Genomic DNA, 27,185 nt, shown 5'->3' with positions numbered 1-27,185 from the left:
GCAATTACACCCTCCCTTCTCCTCAGAAAGCCATTACTGCTTAGTGCCTCCCCACAATACGAGTACAGTAACATTCATAGCATGAGTACAACAGGCCTCAATGATATTGCATGTGGTACATATTGTCTAGGACAAACAAGAAAATGGACCCTTCTAGGATTCAAGAAAAAGGTTTGATGGTAGCGCTGCAGTTTTCCATCTCTACCTTGTAAGTGTAGCCCCAGAGAAGGAGATCCACATAAATTCACAACATTTCCTTGGACCATTGTTCACCTCCTTTTCAGGAAAATAGTACCCTCTGATCCCATCAAGCGAGGTCTCAGAGCAATACATTGATGTTTGATTTTTATCCAGGGATAAGAACAGATCAGCACTACACATGCTGTTCCTATACCTCATCCTGGCCTGAAGCTACATTTTGATGGATCCGGTATACTGGATACAAACAAATACATTTTGAAGACATCTTTTGCAAGCTTCTCAATAACGGCTGTTTTATTAATTTAAGATGGAATACAGGAGCCAAAGGGTATTAATATAACAAAGCACTGTTCAGCGTTAAACAGTTTTAAACAAAGTTCAGATTTGGTGTACAGAAGTCTCAGCCTGCTTAGTAGCATGGCAAATATACTGTTAAAATCCTTTTTAGCCTTTTGTTAAAGATGCAGAAAGGAAGGAAAAGCAGTTAAAGCATTTGAGGAGTAAAAGATCTAATAAGACGTAACAACAATTCTTGCTGTTCAGTCACCCAGTTTTATAAAATCTCTTTATAACTCTTCACAGTCTGCTTGGATTTAACTATCTTACTTAGTGTTGTACCATGTGCAAATTTTGCCACCTCACTGTTAACTCTCTTTTCCAGATAATTCCTGAATGTTTTCATTTGGACTGGTCCCAGTACTGTCTTCTGGGGAATACCACTCTTTTACCTTCCTCCATTCTGAAAACTGACCATTTAATGCTTACCCTTTGTTTTCTCTCTTTTAACCAGTTACCCTTCCATAAAAGAACTTTCCCTCTTATCCTATGACAGCTGACTTTGCTTAAGAGCCTTGGTGAGTGTATCACATCAGTGTATATATATAATATTTACTTCAGCGTTTGCAGTGATGTGAACAGCCTGAAAACTACATTTTAAACACTATTATTGGTACTACACTTGTATCCATTTGTGAGGGGATGATGTCCTTTTGTTCATATCTCAACTTTTTAAGAGACTGCTAGTTTTCCCTGAGCTCATCTCTTCACAGTGTAGTTCCTAGAGGATGCTATCTTATTCTTAGCCTAAACTGAGATCAGTCTGCCTTGCTGGGACTCTTTACAAAACCAGCATTTGTTTTCTGCTCTCTTCTCAGGGGTTATAAACAGCGTAATTGCCTACAGTTATAACACAGCCCTTTATAAGCAAGTGTATTCATTGCTAAATTGAAAGCATTACAGAAAAACAATACAAGTCCCTATATGCATGCTAAAAGCTTTCCAGAGTTCACCCACCAGCCTCATGATGCCTCAGTAGGCAATACACTCCCAACCCTTCCTAGGAAGAACCGGAATCCTTTCTGATTCAGCAACCAGACAGAAGACACTACATCTGTTTAAACTAAGGCTATTCATCCAAAAGTCCTTTCTCGTTCTATTGAGTTCTGAACAATATATGTGAGCCTGGCATGTGGTACCATTCTGGAGTGAATTTGCCTAATTATTTCCCACTGCTCAGAACTCTAGAAGGCTGTGGTCATTCTCCCCCCATGTAACTCCCCCCTGGCCCACAATGATACATAATACAATAAGATCCCCCCAAAAATATAGCAGGAAAATGTCATATCTGCCACACACTTCATACCGCCATGATGTAGGAATGTATGTAGAAAGCTCTCCAGTATAATTTGTTAGGTAAAGAATGGTTTCAAAAGTGTTAGTCTAACTGATTGTTAGTACAGAGAAGAATTCATCACACCATCATCCATGTTAGATCGCCAGCTTTTAGACATTAGTCACTATGAGCGTCACTGCATACTATTAACAGATGAACCAAATTCCTTTAATGCCGTGCCCCATATTCTTCATAGAGATGTACTTATAATATGATTATGACATAACCTTTTTTAAAAAGTCTAGAAGCTTGCAATGTTTGCTATTATATATGGAGACTAAGTAAACTGCAAAAATCAGGAAGACAGATACACATTTTGATGTTCTGAATGTTATTCTGAAAATCTCCAAAAGGCACTCTTAGGCATAATACTATTCTACAGCATCTTACAGTATTTAAAACAAGTCGCTTTACCTTTTAGATGACTTGTCACAATCTGCCCCCTACTGATTATTTGAAAGTTGAAGGGACTGTTGATGATACTCTTGACACAGACTAGATACTCTACAGGCTGGCAGCAGAAGCTACACCGGGACAGTTAAAGGAAAAATGGAGCTTTACTTGGGGACATTTTCAATTATACTTTTCATACTATACTTTTATCAAAACTGCTTGATTCACAAATCATTCTCTATATTCAAAACAAATGCCTTCATTCCAAGGTGACTACTTTCTTCCACTATTTGATCTGAGGAAGTGGGTCTGGCCCACGAAAGCTCATCATCTAATAAACCATCTTGTTAGTCTTTAAAGTGCTACATTGTCCTGCATTTTGCTTCAACTACCCTATCACTCTTCATTCCAAGCATATTTCCACAATTCCAATTTTTGATCTGTGCCAGTGAGTGAAGTTTTCCATCCTTCGATCCCTCTCTCCCGCCCAACAGAAAGCAATGTCCTAACCTCTAAAACTGCAGACTGTAAATGGGGAACTGAGCTGTGCTTCAGGAAAACTGGTCAGCCTGAATGAGGGCTTTCATGTTGTCCCTGCCCACCACCATGTGGAAGGCGAGGCTGATACCGTAGAACCTCCAATGGTTCACAAAAATGGGCCTCTTTGGAGCACGAATATTGGACGCACAGGAGTGCCGAGTGTCTCAACCAACCAACCAACCATAGAGTGCTGTCTACAGGAGTGGACTTCCTCTTCTATAGTTTGCAAGAGGCAGTAAGGGCAAAGCAAGGCTACCAGGAACTGTAGGCATCAACTAAAGTCCACTTTGTTGACAGAAAAAACACCCTTCCCATTTCTAGTGCAGACATAAGGCCCAGTGATCATTTGGTTATTAGCTGACTTCCCGTTCTTCATGTCGTATGTATACCTAGCAATTCAGTCTAGAAATCAAGTCTGACCTTTTTTTCCAGCAAACGGGCTATTTTTAAAGAGTTACCTAAAGCTAAAGAACAGAGGATCAGCACCATTGTTTTAAAAGCAAAATTGTCTAGTTAAATGTAAATTCTGCATAAGCGGCTTATAAAAAGTAACTGAGATGCTCCTATTTGTTCTTCGCCTCAGTATCAGGATATGACAGGATGATCAGCTTGCCAGAGGAATTAATGTTTCAGATGTAATGATGTTTCTAGACCAAGAGGCTCTGACAGTCTTACAATAAAATACTGTACATGATTCTCTTGGATCTGTTAAAAAAGCAGGCTCTCAGTAAAGAGCTAGGGTAAAAGTACTGATGTGCAGGATAGGAACACAGTTCTTTCGGAACTATCAGCTATATTGCCAATATTTAAAAGGAATGTTATTTCATCTGACATTTTAAAAACCATTTACTGGTTCCCACAAAATCCTGTTGGACAGCAATAGAGTGCAATTAACAAGATGACTCTGGGCAGTTGCTGCTATTCAAAACCCTTTGGGCAGCATGGGGCTGTCGAAAATCATTGTAACTTTTACTCTTCTGCTACTGCTGTAGGAAACTCTGAGCAGATACAACAGCTTGTCAGAGAGCCACCAAAAAGCAGTAGTATTTGGAAGTGAAAAGTTCTTCCCTTTAACCAGCTAAAGAGTGAGGGACAGACTGTGTTTTCAAGACACCTCATTGCCAGTGGCTTATATCAAAGATGGACTCCAAGAAGGATCAAAGGTCTTGTAAACTTCCCAAGCATTCCACCTCTTCCCAGCTGCTGCAGAAGGTAGTGGCTGGCTTTATCAGTAAGCTGCTACTTTTGAACATTACCAGTAAGTATTTCCTGGCACCTTCTATATCTATCGCTAATATGTCTACATGCCTAGTTCTGTGGCTAGTAGGTGTGTGTCTAATACACATTTTAAACCTTGCCTTATCCTACATTTTCAAGTACTTGGTCCCATTTTGCTTTACATGTTGTGTTGAATTCTGATGAATTATAGATAACCAAAGGAATCTCCCATTGCCATCACGTCTAGAACTCTGTACAAATCACAATGATGTGCTTCCATATTCTAAGACAGGCGTTAGCAAGAAAAGTCTCATAGTCTATGATAAAGTCCATGTATCAGGATTGCAGTTGCTCAGAAAGGAGGTGCTAGGGAGCTGTTCTCTTTTCTAGCTATGTACTCAAACTTACATTCTTAAGCCACAGAGTGTGACACCACTTACTGAACACAGTCCATTTGTGCAAAATGTTCATACTATGCTCTTGTAAATTAGACTTATTAGACAGCGAGTAAAGCACTGTGTTGAATGTATAGTTTATGATGTGAGAGATAGAGACTTTATAGGGAGGCTTGGGTTTATCCTCCCAGGGAAATATTTTTGATAATACCTGAACACTTATGAAATCTTGAAGGTCTATTCCCAAGTCAAAAATTCTACTCCTCAGAAGTGTTTGAGAAGCCTTAGGGATGAATGAACAGCAACCAGAAGGAACATGCGAACTCCATTTGAATGGGAAAAATCACTTATAACTTCCTTTTGGTTTCGTGGCCAAATTTTAATAAACTAGGGGCTCATGGAAATCCTCTCCAGAAACTCACTGGCAAAGCTTTAATATAAATACAAGTATCATAGAGGTAGCCATGTTAATCTGAATCTGTGTAAACAATGAGAAGTCCTGTGGCACCTTATAGACTAACAGATTTATTGGAGCAAAAGCTTTCATGGGCAAAGACCCACTTCCTCAGATGCCAAAGTGGGTCTTTGCCCACGAAAGCTTATATCTCAACAAATCTGTTAGGGTATGTCTACACATCAAAGTTAATTCAAAATAACAGCCGTTATTTCGAATTAACTTTAATAGCGTCTATACAGGCAAACCGCTATTTCAAATTTAATTCAAAATAGCGGGGCGCTTAATTCGAATTTGGTAAACCTCATTCTATGAGGAGTAACACCAAACTCGAATTAGCTAATTCGAAATAAGTGCTGTGTAGACACTTATAGTGAAATAGGGGGCCTCCAGCCTTCCCAGGGTGCCCTGGTGGCCACTCCAGCCTCAAGCAAGAACACTCCTCTCCCTTCCTCACCCTCCCCGGAGCCCTTAAAGGGTTTGACTCTGGCCACAGTGCCTGGGCCAGCTCCAAGCCTGCTGGCCAAGAGCCAGCAGTCACTGCCCCTGACCCAGTGGCCCCAAAACATGAGCCAGTAAGCCTCTGGCAGCCAGCCCTCCACCACTCCCCAAGAGCAGTCTGCCAGTTCCTAGGAGCCTGCCAGGGCCTGGAGAAGGCAGGCACCTTCCTAGTCCAGGGCGGAGATCAGGGTGGACCTTACTCAGGTTTGGGGGGGGGGATGCCCCCAATGTCCATGATCTCCGCACTAGATGAAGGAACGCGGCCGTCTATGGCAGGATAACTGCCAGCCCGGCCACCAAAGGCCACATGTGATCCCAGGAGCAGGTTTGCATGAAAATCAAGGTGGTCCAGCGAGACCCCCAGCCCTGAGCTTCCCCTCCCCCTTCTTCCGCTTGCTTCCCCCTTCCAGCTCCCTCCTCCCAGGTTCCCCACCCTTCTCCCCTCTCCCGTCTCCTTTCCCCAGTCTCACCAGAGTTTCATTCCCCCCACCCCCCAGTTTTGTTAAATAAAAAGAGTTTGTGTTCATGAAAATACATGTATTTTATTTGACATCAGGAAGCAGGGTTGGGGAAGGGGTAAGTGGAAGGACGTGAGGGAGGAATGAGGCACAAGCCCCCAGTGGGGCAGACCAGGGAGGCTCTGAGTGCTCCTCAGGGTGGAAGCTCTCCACAGGGCCTCCTGGATACTAACAGCCCCCCGATGGACCTCCTGGATGGCAGCCTGCAGACAGTGCGGCCAGGCTTGCAGCAACGTGTCCACAAGAAGCACCAAGAGCCCAGGGGCAGCTCTGGCTCCACGTTGCAGAGTGCTGTGGTGTCCCAAGTGAGGGCAACCAGATCACGCAGAGACACAAATGCTCTGCTGTCCCTCAGCGAGGCAGGCAGAGACATCTGGGAACCGGCTGCCTGGGGGCGTGTGTATGTGTGTGTGTATATCCCTTTAAGCACAAGCCTTAGATAGCCTCAGGCAACAGCCACACAGACACACTCCTGACCTGATGCCCTGGTGAAATCGCTCACCGTGCTTGTCGCTCACTGCTCCACAGTTCGGTGGAAAAAAATCTAGATGAGAGTGCAAAAAATGTATCTTTAGTGACATGTTGCAACCAAGGCTTTTGTATGCCTTGAGGAGGTTTTCCACCAACAACCTGTAGCTGTCTGCCTTGTTTCCGAGAAAATTTATTGCCACTAACTGGAAGGCTTTCCATGCCATCTTTTCCTTGCCACGCAGTGCATGGTCAAATGCATCATCTCGAAGAAGTTCACGAATCTGAGGACCAACAAAGACACCTTCCTTTATCTTAGCTTCACTTAACCTTGGAAATTATCCACGGAGGTACTTGAAAGCTGCTTGTGTTTTGTCTATGGCCGTGACAAAGTTCTTCATCAGACCCAGTTTGATGTGTAAGGGTGGTAACAAAATCTTCCTTGATTCAAAAAATGGTGGATGCTGAACACTTTTCCTCCCAGGCTCCAATGACCGTCGGAGTGGCCAATCTATCCTGATGTAGTGGGAATCTCTTGCACGACTATCCCATTCGCAGAGAAAAGAAGAAGTTACTCACCTTGTGCAGTAACGATGGTTCTTCGAGATGCGTGTCCCGTGGGTGCTCCACTGTAGGTGTTGGGCTTGTCCCGGTGCCGCAGATCAGAGATCTTTTCTAGCCGTAGTCTGCTGGACCGCGCATGCACAAAGTGCGGCTCGTGGCTTTTCGCGCCATTTGAGCGTGGGCGGTCCGGCTCCCGCCACTTGATCTGAAAGATATAAAATAGAGAAACTCTGAAGAGGGGAGGAGGGCGGGTCGTGGAGCACCCACGGGACACGCATCTCGAAGAACCATCGTTACTGCACAAAGTGAGTAACTACTACTACTTCTTCGAGCAGTGTCCCGTGGGTGCTCCACTGTAGGTGAATGTACAGCAGTAGCTCGCGAATGGAGGTGGGTTCGGAGCTAGTATGCCGTAGCCGAGGATAACACCGCTGACGCCACCACTGAATCCGGTATTAAGAGATTGGGGATGGCGTAACGCAGAGATCCCCAACCATTTGAGGCTGCCGGGCGCCAGGGGGCGTGGCCGTTCGCCTGCCGGGTGCCAGAGGGTGGGGACACTTGTGTGCCCGGGGGCGGGTCCCCCCCATAGCCGCGCGCCCTGGGCCGGTGCCCTCTCCAAGGGCCACACACCCGGGGCTGGCCCCCCCATGCGCCACGCATGGGGGGGGCCCAGTCATGCGGCGCTTTTCATCATGGTGTTTCCAAAAGGGCCTGGATCCGCATGCGGATCCAATTTCCGCATGCAGATCTGATTTCTGCACCCATACAGTGCATCCTAGACTACCTCGTGCACCTCAAAAATACTGGCCTTACCTGCGCTTCCGTTAAAGTACCTGTCACTGCAATAACAGCTTTTCACCAACCTGTCGAGGGATGTTCAATATTCTCCCATCCAATAATGAAAAGGTTCCTGAAAAGAATGGCCAACTTGTACCCACATTATACCCAACCTGCTGACCCTTGGGATCTCAAAATCGTCCTGAATACTTTGATGGGCAAACCCTTCGAACCACTAGCAACATGCAATCTTTGTAACATATCCATGAAGGTTGTTTTCTTGCTAGCAGTTACTTCCGCGACGAGAGTCAGTGAACTAGCTGCTCTATCAGCCTCTCCTCCCTATACGATATTTACACACCAAGGGGTGATATTGCGACTGCAACCGCGTTTTCTCCCTAAAGTGATCTCTCATTTTCACATCAACGAACCTATAGTTCTGCCTATAGTTCACATCAACAAACCTATAGTTCTTCCACCCCAACCACATCCTTCACCTGAACATGCGCGCCTACACACTTTGGATGTCAGACGTGTGCTCGCCTTTTATATCGAGAGAACCAAACCTTTTTGAACAGCGGACTCACTACTAATATCAATAGCAGACCATACTAAAGGTCGCCCATTATCTGTGCAAAGCATCTCCTCCATTATTGTACAATGTATAAGGAGTTATAACCTGCGGAACAAACCACTGCCGCCGACATTGAGGGCCCACTCACCTCGGGCTGTCACAACATCCACTGCTTTCCTCAAGGGAGTTCCTTTGAGAAATATTTGTAGAGCTGCTACGTGGTCTTCCAACTTAACCTTCGCTACACATTATGCCAGTGGTCCCCAACATGGTGCCCGCAGGCGCCATAGTGCCCGCGGGGGCATTTGTGTGCGCCCGCCAAGTGCTCGGGGCTGGCCTGGCCCCAGGCACGTGGCGCATGCATGGTGCCGGAGCTGGACCCAGGTGCATGGCGCACGGTGAGCACTGGCCCTGGGAGCGCCACGAATTGGCCACCCGTGCTCTGGGCGCGCGATGCTTGGAGGGGGCGCCGGCCCCGGGCACGCAGCAAATGGGGGGGGCGGCACCGGCCCCAGGCACGCGGCCAGTTGGTGGTGGAAGATCGCCTTTGTAGCACTCAGACTGGTAATAGTAGGAATGGGTCTCAATCCCTTGACTGGCATGTCAAACCTGCTGTCTATTACCCTGTTGGGAAGATGCTTTGGGTGGTGGACGTCTTCGCTGTTGACGTTGTCTACCCCTTTGTTGTTCGTGTGGCCTATATATGGAGGAGGTTGCCGCAGAGGGGGTCTTTGCCTTTGGTAGGGGGTGTATGGTTTACTACGGTACGGAGGCGTGTACATGCCCAACGTTTTTAAAGTGGTCCTGGAATCTTTCCCCGAGTGGAGGAGTTGGTCAGTCTTATCGAAGAAGAGATTCTGTCTCTCAAAGGGTAAATCCTCGACTTTTGATAAAAGGTCCTTGGGGGCAGACGACTGCTGCAGCCAAGATGCTCTGCACATAACGACTGATGTAGCAGTCGTGCGCGCTGCAGTGTCGGCTGTATCCAGGGCAATATGTAGAGCTGTTCTAGAGGCTGCGTAGCACTCTTGTATTACCGTCTTCAAGATGTCTCGTTTGGCCTATGGAAGGTGCTGAAGCAGCGGTACAAGTTTGGCGTAATTGTCAAAATTGTGATTCGCCAACAGTGCTGAATAGTTGGCCATACGCAGAGTGAGTGTTGCGGAAGAATATACTTTGCGCCCAAATAAGTCAAGGCGCTTACTATCCCTGTCTGCGGCAGTAGGCTTATATTGAGGCATCTTTGCTTTTTGTTGTACTGCATCCACAACCAACGAATTGGGCTGTGGATGAGTAAAAAGGAATTCCATACCCTTAGTGGGGACGAAATACTTTTTATCCACCTTTTTGTCGTGGGCAGGACGGATGCAGGCAGCTGCCAAATATCGTCAGCTATTTCAAGAATAGCTGCGTCTAACGGCAACAAGATCTTGGGCTGGTGAGACTGCTTAATATTACGGAGGCGGTGGTGTTGTTTCTGTTGCACATCCCCCATCTGCACGTTTTGACTCTCTGCCACTCTCTTAAAAAGCTCTTGAAACTGATGTAGGTCATCCGAGGGTGAGGTGTCACCTTGAAAAACTGCATCGTCTGGGGACGATGAAGATTGATCTGTAGGTGATCGATCAGGTTCGGGATCTCGAGTGGGAAGAGGTGAGAAGGAGACCCGGAGGGAGTTGGTGGTCTTGAAGATGTGGGAGGAGCAGAATGCTCTCGGGTGAGAGAGGAATGGGAGTGTGTCTGAGGGGACCAGTGATGATGAGATGACGCCCTATGGTGATAGTATGGCGACGTGGAACGACGGGACCTCTTGGAATAGTCAGAATGGGTCGAAAACACAGGTGATCTTGGAAACCGTGATCTCTCTCTATAATAGGTGTTGTAACTGGATGAGCGACGATCATGGTGGTAGAAATGTCCTGATCGTGGAGAAACATAACAGGTATGGGAGTACCCAGAGTACACTGGGGATGGTGACCGTGCTTCAGGCGAGAACTCCGGACTTGGTGACAGAGAAGATAGTTTCCTGGATCTGTGGGTAGGTAATGCCAGCAACTGTTCTGGTGGAAAGGATGTTGGGGTGGACAGTACAAAGTGAGGGATTATCTCCACTGGTATTGAAGAAAATGGCGCCGAAGTTCTCTGTGTCACCAACGGGTGTGTCGATCGTGTTGGCACCGACAATCGTGATGGACCAGAGTGATGTTTGGAAGGAGGGGATCGCCTCGGTTCTGGAGAACGTCTCAAAGAGGAAAGGCTGTCTCAGTGCCAGTGGGTGCCTTCCTAAAGAAGGAGACCATCCCAGTGCCAGTGGGTGCCTTCCTAAAGAAGACGATCGGTCCAGTGCCGAAGGGCGACCCGGTGCTGGCAAACGTGCCGGTGGGGAGGGATGCTCCGGTGCCGGTGAACGCCTCACGGGTGATCGGTGTCTCGGTGCCCGCAACTGCCAAGGGGGCGAAGGACTCCTCGGCACCGATGATTGACTCGGTGCCGGCGACCTTCTAGGAGAGGAAAGATGCTCAGGTGTCACTGAGCGTCTCTGCGCCGAGGGTCCCGGTGCTGGTTGTCTTGGAGGCACCGCATGTGCCCGGGGCAAAGAGCGACTCTGAGCTGGCAATCGTGCCAGAGAATGAGTTAGTGCCGAAGAGCGCCCCTGTGCCAAGGAGTGGCTTGGTGCCGCAGGCCACTTCGAGGAGCAGGTCGGTGCCGGGGAGCGTCCCGGTGCTGGGGTGCGTCCCACACCGGGAGAGGTTCTCGAAGCCATGGAGGTCACTGGAGGCAGTTTGGAGACCACGAGAACGGCTGAGACCGTGGAGCCCGATATAGAGGGGCTCGGAGCCAACTTATTCCGGCTGTCCTTCGGCTCTACAGCAGCGCGTGCGGTAGTTGCCGCTGATGTCCCTGGCTTGTCACGAACGCTCGTCCGTGAAGGTGGGAGGGATCGCGCTGGAGATGGTCTCCTCTTTGTCTTCTTGGTTTGTTCTGTATGCCCCTTTGGTTGGGCTTGGGGCTGCAGGGCTTTGTCAGATAAGAGGGTCTTCAATCGCATGTCCCTGCTTCTTCTTGCTCTGGCTGTGAGCTTAGAGCAATGGGGACATTTTTGGGGTATGTGGCCTTCCCCGAGGCACCTGATACACAGGGAATGGCCGTCGGAGGCAGGCATTGCCTCGCAGCATTCGCCACACTTCTTAAACCCTGGCATTGAGTATTAACAGTATAATTATTGAAGAAATTTTTTTAAAACGACTAGAACTATTAACTATAAGTAAGAAGAACTATAACTATAACTTTTAACTATATATAAAGACTAATCATAAGCTCTCTCTGTCTTTGTGAAACAGGAATTCACGAGAGAGCAGTCAGTCCATCCGCGGCCGAGGACAGTCAGGAGGAACTGGCGGGAGCAGGACCGCCCACACTCAAACGGCGCGAAAAGCCACGAGCCGCACTTCGCGCATACGCAGTCCGGCAGACTACGGCTAGAAAAGATCTCCGATCTGCAACGCCGGGATAAGCCCGACACCTACAGTGGAGCACCCACGGGACACTGCTCGAAGAAGAATAGCAGTACTTTGTGTATCCAGTTTGCAGACTAAGCAAGAGAGCAACAACCTTCAAATCGCCACAAAGCTGCCACTGATGTTGGTCATAGTTTATGCACCTCAAAAATTGTTTCATGTTGTCACAGGTTTTCTTCATATGGACTGCGTGACCAACTGGAATTGATGGCAAAACATTGCCATTATGCAGCAAAACCGCTTTAAGACTCGTCTTCGATGAATCAATGAACAGTCTCCACTCATCTGGATCGTGAATGATGTTGAGGGCTGCCATCACACCATCGATGTTGTTGCAGGCTACAAGATCACCTTCCATTAAGAAGAATGGGACAAGATCCTTTTGACAGTCATGGAACATGGAAACCCTAACATCACCTGCCAGGAGATTCCACTGCTGTAGTCTGGAGCCCAACAGCTCTGCGTTACTCTTGGGTAGTTCCAAATCCCTGACTAGGTCATTCAGTTCACCTTGTATTATGAGGTGTGGATCAGAGGAGGAGGATGGGAGAAAATGTGGGTCCTGTGACATTGATGGTTCAGGACCAGAAGTTTAATCCTCTTCCTCTTCCTCCTCTGACTCAAGTGAGAATGATACTGGTGCATCAGGAACCGGCAGTCCTTCTCCGAAGGGTACTGGGCGTATAGCTCATGGAATGTTTGGATAATGCACAGTCCACTTTTTCTTCTTTGACACACCTTTCCCAACTGGAGGCACCATGAAGAAGTAACAATTGCTGGTATGATCTGTTGGCTCTCTCCAAATCGTTGGCACTGCAAAAGGCATAGATTTCCGTTTCCTGTTCAACCACTGGCGAAGATTTGTTGCACAAGTGTTGCAGCATATGTGTGGGGCCCACCTCTTGTCCTGATCTCCAATTTTGCAGCCAAAATAAAGGTGATAGGCTTTTTTAACCGTAGTGGTTATACTGCGCTTTTGTGATGCAAAAGTCACTTCACCACAAACATAGCAGAAGTTATCTGCATGGTTCACACAGGTATGAGGAATCTCTGCTCACTTTGGCTAAACAAAAATGTGTCCCTTTGCAAAATCAAACACTGACAAATAAGAGAGCACGACACTGTATGATTTCTAGAGCGATATAGGGCAATTTGTTCAGCAGAGTGATGTAAGCTTCATAATGATTGCATCATCCATGACTTCTAGAAATAACATGATGCAATTCATATCATGTATGACGTAATCCCAGTTTCAGATTGCATGATTCATTGTTTTGCCTAAAAAGCAAGTACTGTCCAAACCCAGTCATAGATTTATTCATAGATCCAGTCAAAGATGTATTTTAGTCATTTCTGGTTTAAATTGAGATCCCTTCCCTTTATAACTCACTTATCCTCCGCCATTTGCAAGTCAAGGGTCTTATATGCTGACCCAATAGCATATCTTGAAAACTAGAGCCAATCAACAATTTTAAGCATCATTTTCGTTCTTAGTGACCCAGAATTAGTAAAGTTTGACTACATTTATTTCAGAAGCATTTTGGCTGTAGAGCAGTACTTCATTGATACTTTAGTAAATAAAAAATTCCTTATGTCTTTAAAAACTTTAAAAGCCCTAAAAAAACAACTAAAAAGACCTTATCCTTCCTTCAGTTACACTGAGCACTTTTTAAACTTAGCATATACCATTAACATGGCAGGGGGAGGAGGGGAGCGGGAGGAGGAGTAGCTGAATTGGCAGAAGACTATATATAGCAAAAAGTTCATCTGAACTGTTTTAAAAGAAGCATTTCTGTGCATTTTCCAAACTTTCACAGGAAACAGGAAAGAAAAAGCATCACATGGGCCCTTTGAGCTGCAATAATAAAAATTAAGAAACATAAGAACGGCCATACTGGCCATACTGGGTCAAACCAAAGGTCCATCTAACCCAGTATTCTGTCTGCCGACAGTGGCCAGCACCAGGTGCCCCAGAGAGGGTGGACCGAAGACAGTGATCAAGCGATTTGTCTCCTGCCATCCCTCTCCAGCCTCTGACAAACAGAGGCCAGGGACACCATTTTATCCCCTGGCTAATAGCCTTTTATAGACCTAATCTCCATGAAATTATCTACCTTCTCTTTAAACTCTGTTATAGTCCTAGCCTCCACAGCTTGTGAACAGGTGGAAACTGTTGGCTTCTCATTAAAGTTTGAATTCTAGAAGCCTCTGCTGATTGGCTGAGCCTTGGTAGGGGGAGGGGTTTCAGGCACTCCAGGGCTTTATAAGGCAGTGGGCAAGCAACCAAGGAGTTTGCGAACAGGACAGCAGCGATGGATGGTGATGGGTATGCTGCTGTCACCTGCACAGCGTGTGCCATGTTTGCCTTTCTCCTGGAAGAAAGAACAGATTTCATCTGCACGAAGTGCAAGCTGGTCGACATTATGGAAGAAAAAATTAGAGGACTGAAGGTCCAACTGTTGACCCTATGTTCGATCAGAGAGGATGAAGACTTCCTCGATAGAAGGCAGTGTTTAATCCTTCAAGCACGGCAGGCAGAGGAGCCAGTGAGGGCAGTACGTGACCAAGAAGAGAACCGGCAGCATGTAACTTCTAGAAGGGGAAAAAGGCCAACATGGGAATCCCCCGATGCTATAGAGGTAAGTAATCGCTTTCAAGCTCTCTCCACAGGCTCTGCAGTGCTGAACGCTTTGGAAGGGACCTCGCAAGGAAGAAACCAGAAGGGAACACCATCTACTGGAAGACATGGGATGCGTAGTCCTAGAAATGTGGGTTTCACGGCCACCACCCCCAAAACAAAACGACAGGTGGTGGTGGTCGGAGACTCCCTCCTAAGAGGGACAGAGCCATCCCTCTGTCGTCCGGACCTGGAATCTCGAGTGGTGTGCTGCTTACTGGGAGCTCGCATTCAGGATGTCACTGAGAGGCTTACCAAGCTGATCAAACCTTCGGATCGCTACCCCTTCCTGCTTCTCCACGTGGGAACTAATGATACGGCCAAGAATGACCTTGAGTGGGTTACTGCGGATTACGTAGCGCTGGGAAGAAGGATCCAAGAATTCGGAGCGCAAGTGGTGTTCTCGTCCATCCTCCCTGTTGAAGGGAAAGGACTGGGCAGGGATCATCGAATTGAGGATGTAAATGCATGGTTGGACAGGTGGTGTCGCAGAGAGGGCTTTGGTTTCTTCGACCATGGGACTCTGTTCCGGGCGCAAGGATTGTTAGGAAGAGATGGGATCCACCTAACGAAGAGAGGAAGGAGCATCTTCGCGGGCAGGCTTGCAAACCTAGTGAGGAGGGCTTTAAACTAGGTTCGTCGGGGGACGGTGACCAAAACCCTGAAGGGAGTGGGAAAGTCGGATACTGGGAAGAAATTCATAGAGCAAGGAGCAAGAAAGGAGGACCCCAGTTTCAAAAGGAGAAGATAGGGCAATCAACTGGTTACCTGAAGTGTTTGTACACTAATGCGAGAAGCCTGGGCAACAAACAGGAAGAACTGGAGACCCTGGCCCAGACCAAGAAATATGATTTAATTGGGATAACAGAGACTTGGTGGGATGACTCTCATGATTGGAGCACTGTCATGGAAGGGTATAGACTGTTCAGGAACAACAGGCAGGGGAGAAAAGGAGGAGGAGTTGCACTATAAGTAAGAGATCACTACGATTGCTCTGAACTCCAGTATAAAGAGGGAGAAAAACCTGTTGAAAGTCTATGGGTTAGGTTTAAAGGAGCAAACAAGAGCAGTGATGTTGTGGTTGGTGTCTGCTACAGGCAACCGAATCAGGTGGATGAGGTAGATGAGGCTTTCTTCGGACAACTGAGCGAAGCTTCCAGATCGCAGGCCCTGGTTTTCGTGGGGGACTTTAATAACCCTGACATCTGTTGGGAAACCAATACGGCAGTCCACAGGCAATCCAGGGCGTTTTTTGGAGAATGTTGGGGATAACTTCTTAACACAAGTGCTAAAGGATCCGACCAGGGGCCGTGCGCAGCTTGACCTTCTGCTCACAAACAGGGAGGAACTAATAGGGGAAGTGGAGGTGGGTGACAACCTGGGAAGCAGTGATCATGAGATGGTAGATTTCAGGATCCTGACCAAAGGAAGAAAAGAGAGTAGTAAAATATACACCTTGGACTTCAAAAAAGCAGATTTTGACTCCCTCCGAGATCTGATGGGCAGAATCCCCTGGGATGCTAACATGAAGAGGAAAGGAGTCCAGGACAGCTGGCAGTATTTTAAAGAAGCCTTATTGAAGGCACAGAAAGAAACCATCCCGACGCGTAGCAAGAGAGGCAAACATGGTAGGAGACCGGATTGGCTTACAGGGGAAATCCTTGGTGAACTTAAGCACAAAAAGGAAGCTTACAAAAAGTGGAAACTTGGACAAATGACTAGGGAGGAGTTTAAATGTATAGCTCGAGAATGCCGGGGGGGTTATCAGGAAGGCGAAAGCGCAAATGGAATTGTGACTGGCTAAGGATGTGAAGGATAACAAGAAAGGTTTCTACAGGCATGTTAACAAGAAGAAGGTGGTCAGAGAGGGTGTGCAGCCCCTTATGGATGAAGGAGGTAACCTAGTGACAGATGATGTGGGGAAAGCTGAAGTACTCAATGCTCTCTTTGCCTCTATTCTCAGACAAGGTCGGCTCCTGGACTTCTGCGCTAAGTGACACAAGATGGGAAGAAGATGAACAGCCCTTGGTGGGTAAAGAACAGGTTAGGAACTATTTAGAAAAGCTAAATGTACACAAATCCATGGGTCCGGACTTAATGCACCCGAGGGTACTGAGGGAGTTGGCAATTGTCATTGAGGAGCCTTTGGCTATTATCTTTGAAAAGTTGTGGCGATCGGGAGAAATCCCAGATGATTGGAAAAAGGCAAATATAGTGCCCATCTTCAAAAAAGGGAAGAAGGACGATCCAGGGAACTATAGGCCAGTCAGTCTTACCTCAGTTCTTGGAAAAATCATGGAAGGGGTCCTTAAGGAATCCATTTTGAGTCACTTGGATGAGAAGAAAGTGATTAGGAATAGTCAGCATGGATTCACAAAGGGCAAGTCATGCCTGACCAACCTAATTAGCTTCTATGATGAGGTAACTGGCTCAGTGGACATGGGAAAGTCAGTAGATGTTATATACCTTGACTTTAGCAAGGCTTTTGATACGGTCTCCCACAATATTCTTGCCAGCAAGTTAAGGGAATGTGGATTGGATAAATGGACGGTAAGATGGATAGAAAGATGGCTAGAAGGCTGGGCCCAGCGAGTAGTGATCAACGGTTCAATGTCAGGATGGCAGTCGGTTTCTAGCGGAGTGCCCCAAGGTTCGGTTCTAGGGCCGGTTTTGTTCAATATCTTTATTAATGACCTGGATGAGGGGATGGATTACACCCTCAGCAAGTTTGCAGATGACACTAAGCTGGGGGAGAGGTAGATACGCTTAAGGACAGAGATAGGGTCCAGAGTGACTTAGACAAATTGGAGGATTGGGCCACTAGAAATCTGATGAGGTTCAACAAGCACAAGTGTAGAGTCCTGCACTTGGGACGGAAGAATCCCAAGCATAGTTAACCGGTTGGTCCCCAGCTTGTAAGTAGTAGTTCTGCAGAAAAGGACCAGAGGGTTACAGTGGATGAGAAGCTGGATATGAGTCAACAGTGTGCCCTTGTAGCCAAGAAGGCTAATAGCATATTAGCTTGCATTAAGAGGAGCATTGCCAGCAGATCCAGAGATGTCATTATTCCCCTTTATTCGGCTTTGGTGAGGCCACATCTGGAGTATTGTTTCCAGTTCTGGGCCCCCCACTACAAAAAGGATGCGGACGCACTGCAGAGGGTCCAGTGGAGGGCAACCAAAATGATTAGGGGGCTAGAGCATATGACTTATGAGGAGAGGCTGAGGGACTTGGGTCTGTTTAGTCTGCAGAAGCGAAGAGTGAGGGGGGATTTGAGAGCAGCCTTCAACTTCCTGAAGGGAGGTTCCAAAGAGGATGGAGAGAGGCTGTTCTCAGTAGTGACAGATGGCAAAACAAGAAGCAATGGTCTCAAGTTGTGGTGGGAGAGGTCCAGGTTGGATATTAGGAAAAACTATTTCACTAGGAGGGTAGGGAAGCACTGGAATGGGTTATCTAGGGAAGTAGTGGAGTCTCCATCCCTAGAGGTGTTTAAGTCTCAGCTTGACAAAGCCCTGGCCGGGTTGATTTAGATGGGATTGGTCCTGCCTAGAGCAGGGGGCTGGACTTGACGACCTTCTGGTGTCTCTTCCAGTTCTATGATTCTATGATAAGGGGATGGTTTGATGAGAACATGATCTTGATAACTAATTGACCATTCATTACGAGTGGGAAATAGGTCAATGGAGGGATGACAGGAGTTACTATAGAGAGCTTTCTGGGTGTCTGGCTGGTGCATCTTGCCCACATGCTCAGGGTTTAGCTAATCGCCATATTTGGGGTCGGGAAGGAATTTTCCTCCAGGGTAGATTGACAGAGACCCTGGAGGTTTTTCGCCTTCCTCTGTAGCATAGGGCACAGATCACAGCTGGAGGATTCTCTGCATCTTGGGGCCTTCAAAGTATTTGAAGGCTTCAATATCTGAGATATAGGTGAAAGGATTATTATAAGAGGGCTGGGTGAGATTCTGTGGCCTGCACTGTGCAGGGGGTCATACTAGATGATCATAATGGTCCCTTCTGACCTTAAAGTCTATGAGCCTCCTCTGGAAAGGAGTTCCACAGGTTGACTACACGCTGTGTGAAGAAGAACTTTCTTTTATGAGTTTTAAACCTGCTACCCGTTAATTTCATTTGGTGTCCTCTAGTTCTTCTATTATGGGAACTAATAAATAACTTTTCTTTATCCGCCTTCTCCACACCACTCATGATTTTATAGACCTCTATCATATCCCCCCTCAGTCTCCTCTTTTCTAAACTGAAGAGTCCCAGTCGCTTTAACATCTCCTCATATGGGACCCGTTCCAAATCCCTAATCATTTTAGTTGTCCTTTTCTGAACCCTTTCCAAGGCCAAAATATCTTTTTTGAGGTGAGGAGACCACACCTATACACACTATTCAAGATGTGGGCGTACCATAGTTTTATACAGGGGCAGTAAGATATTCTGTGTCTTATTTTCTATCCCTTTCTTAATAATTCCTAGTATCCTGTTTGCCTTTTTGACTGCCGCTGCACACTGTGTGGAAGTTTTCAGAGAACTGTCCACGATGACTCCAAGATCTCTTTCCTGATTTCTCATAGCCAAATTAGCCCCCATCATACTGTACCTATAGTTGGGGTTATTTTTCCCTATGTGCATTACTTTCCACTTATCTACATTAAATTTAATTTGCCATTTTGTTGCCCAATCACCCAGTTTGGTGAGATCTTCTTGGAGTCCCTCACAGTCTGCTTCCGTCTTGGCTGTCCTAAACAGTTTGGTATCATCCGCAAACTTTACCACCTCACTGCTTACCCCTTTCTCCAGATCATTTATGAATAAGTTGAAAAGGATTGGTCTCAGGACTGACCCTTTGGGAACACCACTAGTTACCCCTCTCCATTCTGAAAATTTACCATTTATTCCTACCCTTTGTTTCCTGACTTTTAACTAGTTCTCAATCCAAGAAAGGACCTTCCCTCTTATCCCATGGCCATTGTAATTTATACAAGAGCTTTTGGTGAGGGATCTTGTCAAAGGCTTTCTGAAAATTTAAGTATACTATATCTACTGGATCCCCCTTGTCCGCATGTTTGTTAACCCCTTCAAAGAACTCTAATAGATTAGTAAGACAGGATTTCCCTTTACAGAAACCATGTTGACTTTTGTCCAACAAATTATGTTCTTCTACATGCTTCACAATTTTATTCTTTACTATTGTTTCGACTAATTTGCCCGGTACTGAAGTTAGACTTACCCATCTGTAATTGCCAGGATCGTCTCTAGAGCCCTTTTCAAATATTGGTGTCACGTTGGCTACCTTCCAGTCATTAGATACAGAAGCTGATTTAAAGAATAGGTTACAAACTACAGATAATAGCTCAGCAATTTCCCATTTGAGTTCTTTTAGAACCCTTGGATGAATGCCATCCGGTCCCGGAGATTTGTTAAGTTTTTCTATTTGTTCCAAAACCTCCTCTAATGACACTTCAATCCGGGACAGTTCCTCAGATTCATCACCCACAAAGGACGGTGCAGATTCGGGAATCTCCCCAACATCCTCAGCCGTGAAGACTGAAGCAAAGAAATCATTTAGTTTCTCCGCAATGGCTTTATCATCCTTGATTGCTCCTTTTATAGCTCGATCATCTAGGGGACCCACAGGTTTTTTAGCAGGCTTCCTGCTTCTAATGTACTTAAAAAACATTTTGTTATTTCTTTTTGAGTTTTTGGCTAGCTGTTCCTCAAAATCTTTTTTTGCTTTTCTTATTACATTTTTACACTTGATTTGACAGTGTTTATGTTCCTTTCTATTTATCTCACTAGGATTGGACTTCCACTTCTTAAAAGATACCTTTTTGTCCCTCACTGCTTCTTTTACATGGTGGTTAAGCCACGGTGACACTTTTTTAGGTCTCTTGCTATGTTTTTTAATTTGGGGTATACATTTAAGTTGGGCCTCTATTATGGTGTCTTTGAAAAGTTTCCATGCAGCTTTCACGGATTTGGCTCTAGTCACTTTGCCTTTTAATTTCTGTTTAACTAACCTCCTCATTTTTGTGTAATTCCCCTTTTTGAAATTAAATGCCAGGGTGCTGGACTGCTGAGGTGTTCTTCCCACCACAGGAATGTTGAATGTTATTATATTATGGTCACTATTCCCAAGCGGTCCTGTAACAGTTATTTCCTGGACCTGATCCTGCACTCCACTCAGGACTAAGTCGAGAATTGCCTGTTCCCTTGTGGGTTCCTGCACCAGCTGCTCTAAGAAGCAGTCATTTAAGCCATTGAGAAATTTTATCTCTGCTTCTCTTCCTGAGGTGGAATATATTCAGTCAATATGGGGATAATTAAAATCCCCCATTATTAGAGAGTTCTTTATTTTGGTAGCCTCTCTAATCTCCCTCAGCATTTCAATGTCAGTATCACTGTCCTGGTTAGGTGGTCGGTAATATATCGCTACTGCTAATTTCTTATTATTGGAGCATGGAATTACTATCCATAGCGATTCTATTGAACATGTTGATTCATTTAATATTTTTATTTCATTTGATTTACATTATCTTTCACATATAGTGCCACTCTGCCACCCACCCAGCCTGCTCTATCCTTTCGATATATTTTATCAAAATATAGATCACTTTCTATATGACTTGAATAAAGACAGTAGCAAGAAAATTAAAGATAAGGAGAGTGCGTGTATGTTTTTAAAACATCATGTCCCTGAATTTAAAACAGGAATTGAGATAAATTCAAAAATATGATATTTGACTTGAGGAGTTTAAAAGTTCTGCTTTGCCTACGTGATTTGTAGGATCCTGATCCTAGCTAAAGATTGAGTCAGTTCTTAAAGATTTATAGGCCGTCAGGCCAGAAAGAACATCTAACACTTCCTGCATAACATAGGACTGATGACTTTCCTGAATTAAATCCCATTTGAACTAGAGCATATTTTTAGAAAAACATTCCATCTAGATTTAAAAATGTACAGTTCTGAAGAACCCACTGCAACTATTGGTAAATTGTGCTACCAGATTAATTGCAGATATGTCCAAATGGTAACAATATTAGTGTCTCTCTGGTAAAACCACTCTGCCATAGTCACAGGAAAGCCACACTGAAACCACAGAGATAACTCCACTAGACAGAAAAGCATAGGAGACCAATCAGCAAGACAAATAATTTGTCAAGTCAAGGTCCTTGGCAAGCCACAGACAGTTTTACATCAGGCCTGCGATCAACAACCACCAACAAATATTTCAAGAGTACCCTATAAAATACAAATTCAGAAATGGCTACAGCCTTTAAATGACAGCTTTGTTTATGCAGTTTAATGCAAAGCAAAATAAAGAAAGATGGGACCTGAACTAATACAGCAGTAAGTAGCTCAACTCCTATTCAAGTGAGTGAGCACTGAGGATTGTCTATACTTTGCCAAACTGTATTCTACATAAACAAGCACAGGTAGAAGAAAATATATGGATAAAACCCAGAAACTATATTTACTGTAAACAAACATACCCTTTCCCTATACATTATGGCTATGTCTACACTGGCGGCTTCTTGCTCAAGAACATCTTGCGCAAGGGTTCTTCTGCAAGAAGTCTTGCGCAAGAAGTCATCCACTCTGCCATGTACAAGCTGTGCTTTTGCGCAAGAGCGCCCATAGCAGTGTGGACGCTTTCTTGCGTAAGAAAGCTCCGATGGCCATTTTAGACATAGGGCTTTCTTGTGCAAGAAATCCCTGCCGAGCGTCCGCACTGCCCTCTTGTGCAAGAGCTCCTGCGCAAGAGGGCTTACACCTGTTAAAAAAGAGCATAGCTCTTGCGCAAGAAGCCCTCTCTTACCACGCCGTACTGTAAATTTCCTTGCGCAAGAGCGGGCAGGCAGCGTGGATGCTCTGTGGATTCTTGTGCAAGAACAGCCATACTTGCGTAAGAAGCCGCGAGTGTAGACATAGCCTATGTGTCAGTCATTCTTCTGCTGACAGAATACTGATTTACTTATTTAACATATTTTGAGAGAACGCATGTGAAATAATAAATATGTTTAGTGGATCCTTTCTGACTTACAAAACCACCCCTCTTAAAAACTCAATGGTCAATCCAAATGGAACTAAACCCCCCAAATTTTGCCCTCAAACATATCCATGAACAGCTGATTGTTATTGACTTAGTTTGTGGTTAAGGGAAAGATACATACAAATGGATACTCACACGATATGAGCTAGATCAAGTGGCTTCTCTGGCAGTTCTGGGAATACTGGATGAGGTGGCTCTCTAGTGGGCACACAACCGAGAGATTTACTAATTGCATGGCTCAGCTTCTTTGCAGGCGATTTCTGTTTTTGAAAGAAAGTCAAACAATGAGTAGTTCAACCTCGACAAGGAAAGAGCATAGACGTTTAAAAATATCCAGCATTAGAAAATATAGAAAACTAGAGAATTTACCTGGCGTTACTCAAGCCCTTAACTGAAATACGTTTTATTTTTCTTCAATTTAATCATTGCTCTGGGGTGGAGCTGAGGGAGTCAGTATGCAAGCTGCCCTGGCGAGAGAGGACAACCCCTGCCCTCTCTCGCCAAAACAGCTTGGGGCCAGGTGAAAAGCATTTGTTCATGGCTGTTACAGCTGCAGCAGGCACAGCGGGAGAAGGGTGCTTGTCCCGCAGCTGGGATAGACAGACACTAGATAGCTGTCCCTTTCTCCACCTCTGCCTCCTGCTGGCCCAATGGGATTATAGCTGTCCCAGTTCCCATCTTGGGCCCCGTATTGCTCCCGGTGGTTATCAGACACTATAAGGCTATGTCTACACTGGCGGGCTGTTACGCCAGAAGTTTGGAAATGAGGCTAAGCGTGGAATATCGCCATGCCTCATTTGCATACCTAATGAGCCACCATTTTTGCGGAAGAGGCTCTTGCGTTAGAAGGAGCTGTCTACACTGCCCCCTCTTGCGCAATGCCATTATTCCTGAAAGTAATCAGTGTAGCGGCATTGCACAAGAGGGTTTTTCTTGCACAAGAAAGGGCAGTGTAGACAGCTCTTTCTAGCACAAGAGCCACTTCCGCAAAAATGGCGGCTCACTAGGTATGCAAATGAGGCTCGGTGATATTCCATGCTTAGCCTCATTTGCATATCTATGACGTAACAACCCGCCAGTGTAGACATTACCTAACTGTCCCCACTAACAAACCCATCCTTTTACAGGCACACCCACTTGTCCTGGCACAACCAAAACCTTAGTTTGCTTTAAGTTATAAGAGGAAGCTGCATCCCAAATTTGTTGGCCAAGCTCTTACCATCAGGGGCGGCCCTAGACTAGCTGCCAGCAACTGGTGCCCTAGGTGAACAATGCAATCGGTGCCCCCAACTCCAAACCCCTCAATGATATTACGCCACCATTTGGCACCACATTTAACTTGGCGGCCTAGGCAACTGCTCTTGAACAAACAGACTCAGAGACATATGGATGGACAGACAAACACAGGTTCTCTCAAATATATAGTTTATCTTTGTTTAAATACCATTTCAAGCTGATTAGTACAAAGTCACACTTCTAGTACAATCTGATGAGGTTCAACAAGCCCAAGTGCAGAGTTTTGTCCTTGGGACAGAAGAATCCCAAGCACTGTTACAGTCTGGGGATGGACTGGCTAAGCAGCAGTTCAACAGAAAAGGACCTGGGGATTACAGTGGGGCTGTGTCTAGACTACACCTCTGTCGACAGAGAGATGTAGATGAGGCACGTCGAAATTGCTAATGAAGCAGGGATTTAAATATCCCGCACTTCATTAGCATTAACATGGCCACTGCTTTATCTGAAATGGAGCTTTTTAAAAAAACAACGGCAATCTAAACACGGATCTGTCGAAAATAAACCCTTTTTCGACAGATCCTGTATTCCTAAAAAAATGAGGGTTTATTTTCGACAGATCCACGTCTAGACTGCCGTTTTTTGGTTTTTGGGGTTTTTTTTAAAAAAAGCTCTGTTTAAAAAAAAAGTGGTGGCCATGTTTATGCTAATGAAGCGTGGGATATTTAAATCCCTGCTTCATTAGCAATTTCAACGTGCCTGATTTGCATCCCTCTGTCGACAGAGGGATGCAGTCTAGACGTAGCCTGGATGAGAAGCTGGATATGAGTCACCAGGGTGCCCTTGTAGCTAAGAAAGCTGATGGCGTACTGGGGTGCATTTCCAGCAGATCTAGAGAAGTGATTATTCCTCTTTATTTGGCACTTGTGAGGCCACATCTGGCATATTGCGTCCAGTTCTGGGCCCCCCACTATACAAAGGATGTGGATGCATTGGAGAGGGTCCAGTGGAGGGCAACCAAAATGTTGAGGGGGCTGGAGCACATGACCTACAAGGAGAGGCTGAAGGATTTGGGCTTGTTTAGTTTGCAGAGGAGAAGAGTAAGGGGGGATTTAATAACAGCCTTCAACTCCCTGAAGGGGGGTTCCAAAGAGGACGGAGAGAGGAGAGGTTGAGGTTGGATGTTAGGAAAAGCTATTTCCCTAGGCAGGTGGGGAAGCACTGGAATGGGTTACCTAGGGAGATGGTGGAATCTCCATCCCTAAAGGTTTTTTAGTGCCTGCTTGACAAAGCCCTGGCTGGGATGATTTATAATCATAGAATCATAGAATACTAGGACTGGAAGGGACTTCGAGAGGTCATCGAGTCCAGTCCCCTGTCCTCATGGCAGGACCAAATACTGTCTAGACCATCCCTGATAGACAGTTATCTAACCTGCTCTTAAATATCTCCACAGATGGGGATTCCACAACCTCCCTGGGCAATTTATTTCAGTGTTTAACCACCCTGACAGTTAGGAACTTTTTCCTAATGTCCAACCTAAACCTTCCTTGCTGCAGTTTAAGCCCATTGCTCCTTGTTCTATCCTCAGAGGCTAAGATGAACACGTTTTCTCCCTCCTCCTTATGACACCCTTTTTAGTTGGGATTGATCCTGCTTTGGGCAACGGGCTGGACTTGATGACTCCTAAGGTCTCTTCAAGTGCCAGGATTCTATGATTCTAATTCAGATCCAGTACATGGATAAATGGCTGAAGTAATCTCCACATTCCTAATGAGCTGGAATTTTGAAAGATGGTAGATTCATTCATTAGATGGCTAACTTGAGAAATATCCCAAATGTGAACTTAGACCTTTCTATCAGGTTCATACCAAAAAGTCATCAGTCTTTGTCATGGTATTTCAGCTATTCAAGTGACTTTTTGAGATATACTTTTGAAACGCGATACACTACGGTGACCCTATTTCCCTACACTGAATATAGGACACCTGGTAAAATTACTCTTATACAAGAGAGCTCAACAGCAATATCACACACACATTCAGATGAACATTAAATTGCCTGAGATCCCATTATAAAGAAATGCTGCAAAGTTTTTTTTATTTACCCTCCTATCTTTGAGGCTTCGGGTTCGCTTGGGGAGGGATGACACAAACTCCTACCCCCACACAGACACGGGGAGAGGTGACAAACATACATTCCTAAATACCTACCTTTCTCTCCCGGGGGCAAGGAGGCAGTGCGACCCAACAACCCAATCGTCCCTGCCTGGTGCTCTCCACCCCCCATGCCTGGCTGGGCCCATGGGATGGACCTGCCTCTCATGGTACCTGGAATTGCACCTTCCCGTGGCAACACCTGGAGGGTACACATGGTCACCCCCCAATTTCTGCCAGGGTTCACACCAGAATGGGGTCAGCAGCAGCCTTTTGGCACTGTGAAGGCAAGGGATGGGAGATGCTTCAAACCACAGGGAGGGAGAAGAAAAGAAAAGGAATAACCTGCTCCATATCTTTGCAGAGCTCTTCTCTCCCCTCCCCTCTGCCCTGATCCCGTTCCTTCCTGCCCACAGTTTTCAAAGGCATTAATGCCTCTAGGCTGTTCTGGCCACCGACATAACCCAGCTACCTCCTGTTCCCTGGTTACAATGCAGGCAAAAAGGAATTAAGACCTAAGGATGCTTTGAGCATCATGGCCCAAGGAACCTGAGTGCTGGGCTTCAGAGATGTGAAGGGAAACAAGAAGGCTATTTCTACACTACAGCTGTGTCTAGACTGGCAAGTTTTTCCGCAAAATCAGCTGCTTTTGCGGAAAAACTTGCCAGCTGTCTACACTGGCCGCTTGAATTTCCGCAAAAGCACTGACGATCTCATGTAAGAAATCAGTGCTTCTTGCGGAAATACTATGCTGCTCCCGTTTGGGCAAAAGCCCTCTTGCGCAAATGATTTGCACAAGAGGGCCAGTGTAGACTGCACAGTACTGTTTTGCGCAAAAAAGCCCCGATGGCTAAAATGGCGATCGGGGATTTTTTGCGGAAAAGCACGTCTAGATTGGCACGGATGCTTTTCCGCAAAAAGTGCGGAAAAGTGTCCGTGCCAATCTAGAGTCTCTTTTCCGCAAATGCTTTTAACAGAAAACTTTTCCGTTAAAAGCATTTGCAAAAATCATGCCAGTCTAGATGTAGCCTACATGTTTTGCTGGAAGAGGCAATACAAATGAAACACAGATTAGCATTTTCTCATGCTTCATTTACATAATCTCTTCCAATCTGTTTTTGCGCAAGAGGTTTTTGCGCAAAAACAAGCAGTGTGGACATTTCCTTTTTGCGTAAAATCCCCCTTTTGTGCAAGATCCTTATGCCTCTCCCAGTGACAGATGATGTAGCAAAAGCTGAAGTACTCAAGGCTTTTCTTGCCTTTG

At 45.7% G+C, this 27,185-nt stretch overlaps 1 protein-coding gene across 13 annotated transcripts in view; it reads right to left on the bottom strand.

The window, feature by feature from the left end:
• The window catches only part of DTNB (dystrobrevin beta), a 321,996-nt gene that overhangs the window by 184,032 nt on the left and 110,779 nt on the right, over positions 1-27,185 (bottom strand). For all 13 annotated transcript variants that reach the window (XM_075923216.2, XM_075923210.2, XM_075923214.2 and 10 more), the window contains one exon: positions 22,668-22,792. In XM_075923216.2, coding sequence (XP_075779331.1) covers positions 22,668-22,792 — 125 coding nt within the window. The remainder of the gene's footprint in view (positions 1-22,667; positions 22,793-27,185) is intronic.

The sequence above is a fragment of the Pelodiscus sinensis genome, chromosome 3 (assembly GCF_052426305.1).
Source record: "Pelodiscus sinensis isolate ZL-2025 chromosome 3, ASM5242630v1, whole genome shotgun sequence".
Taxonomy (NCBI): Eukaryota; Metazoa; Chordata; order Testudines; family Trionychidae; genus Pelodiscus; species Pelodiscus sinensis.
Note: the sequence above shows the minus strand (reverse complement) of the source record. Positions and strands in the feature narration are given on the sequence as shown.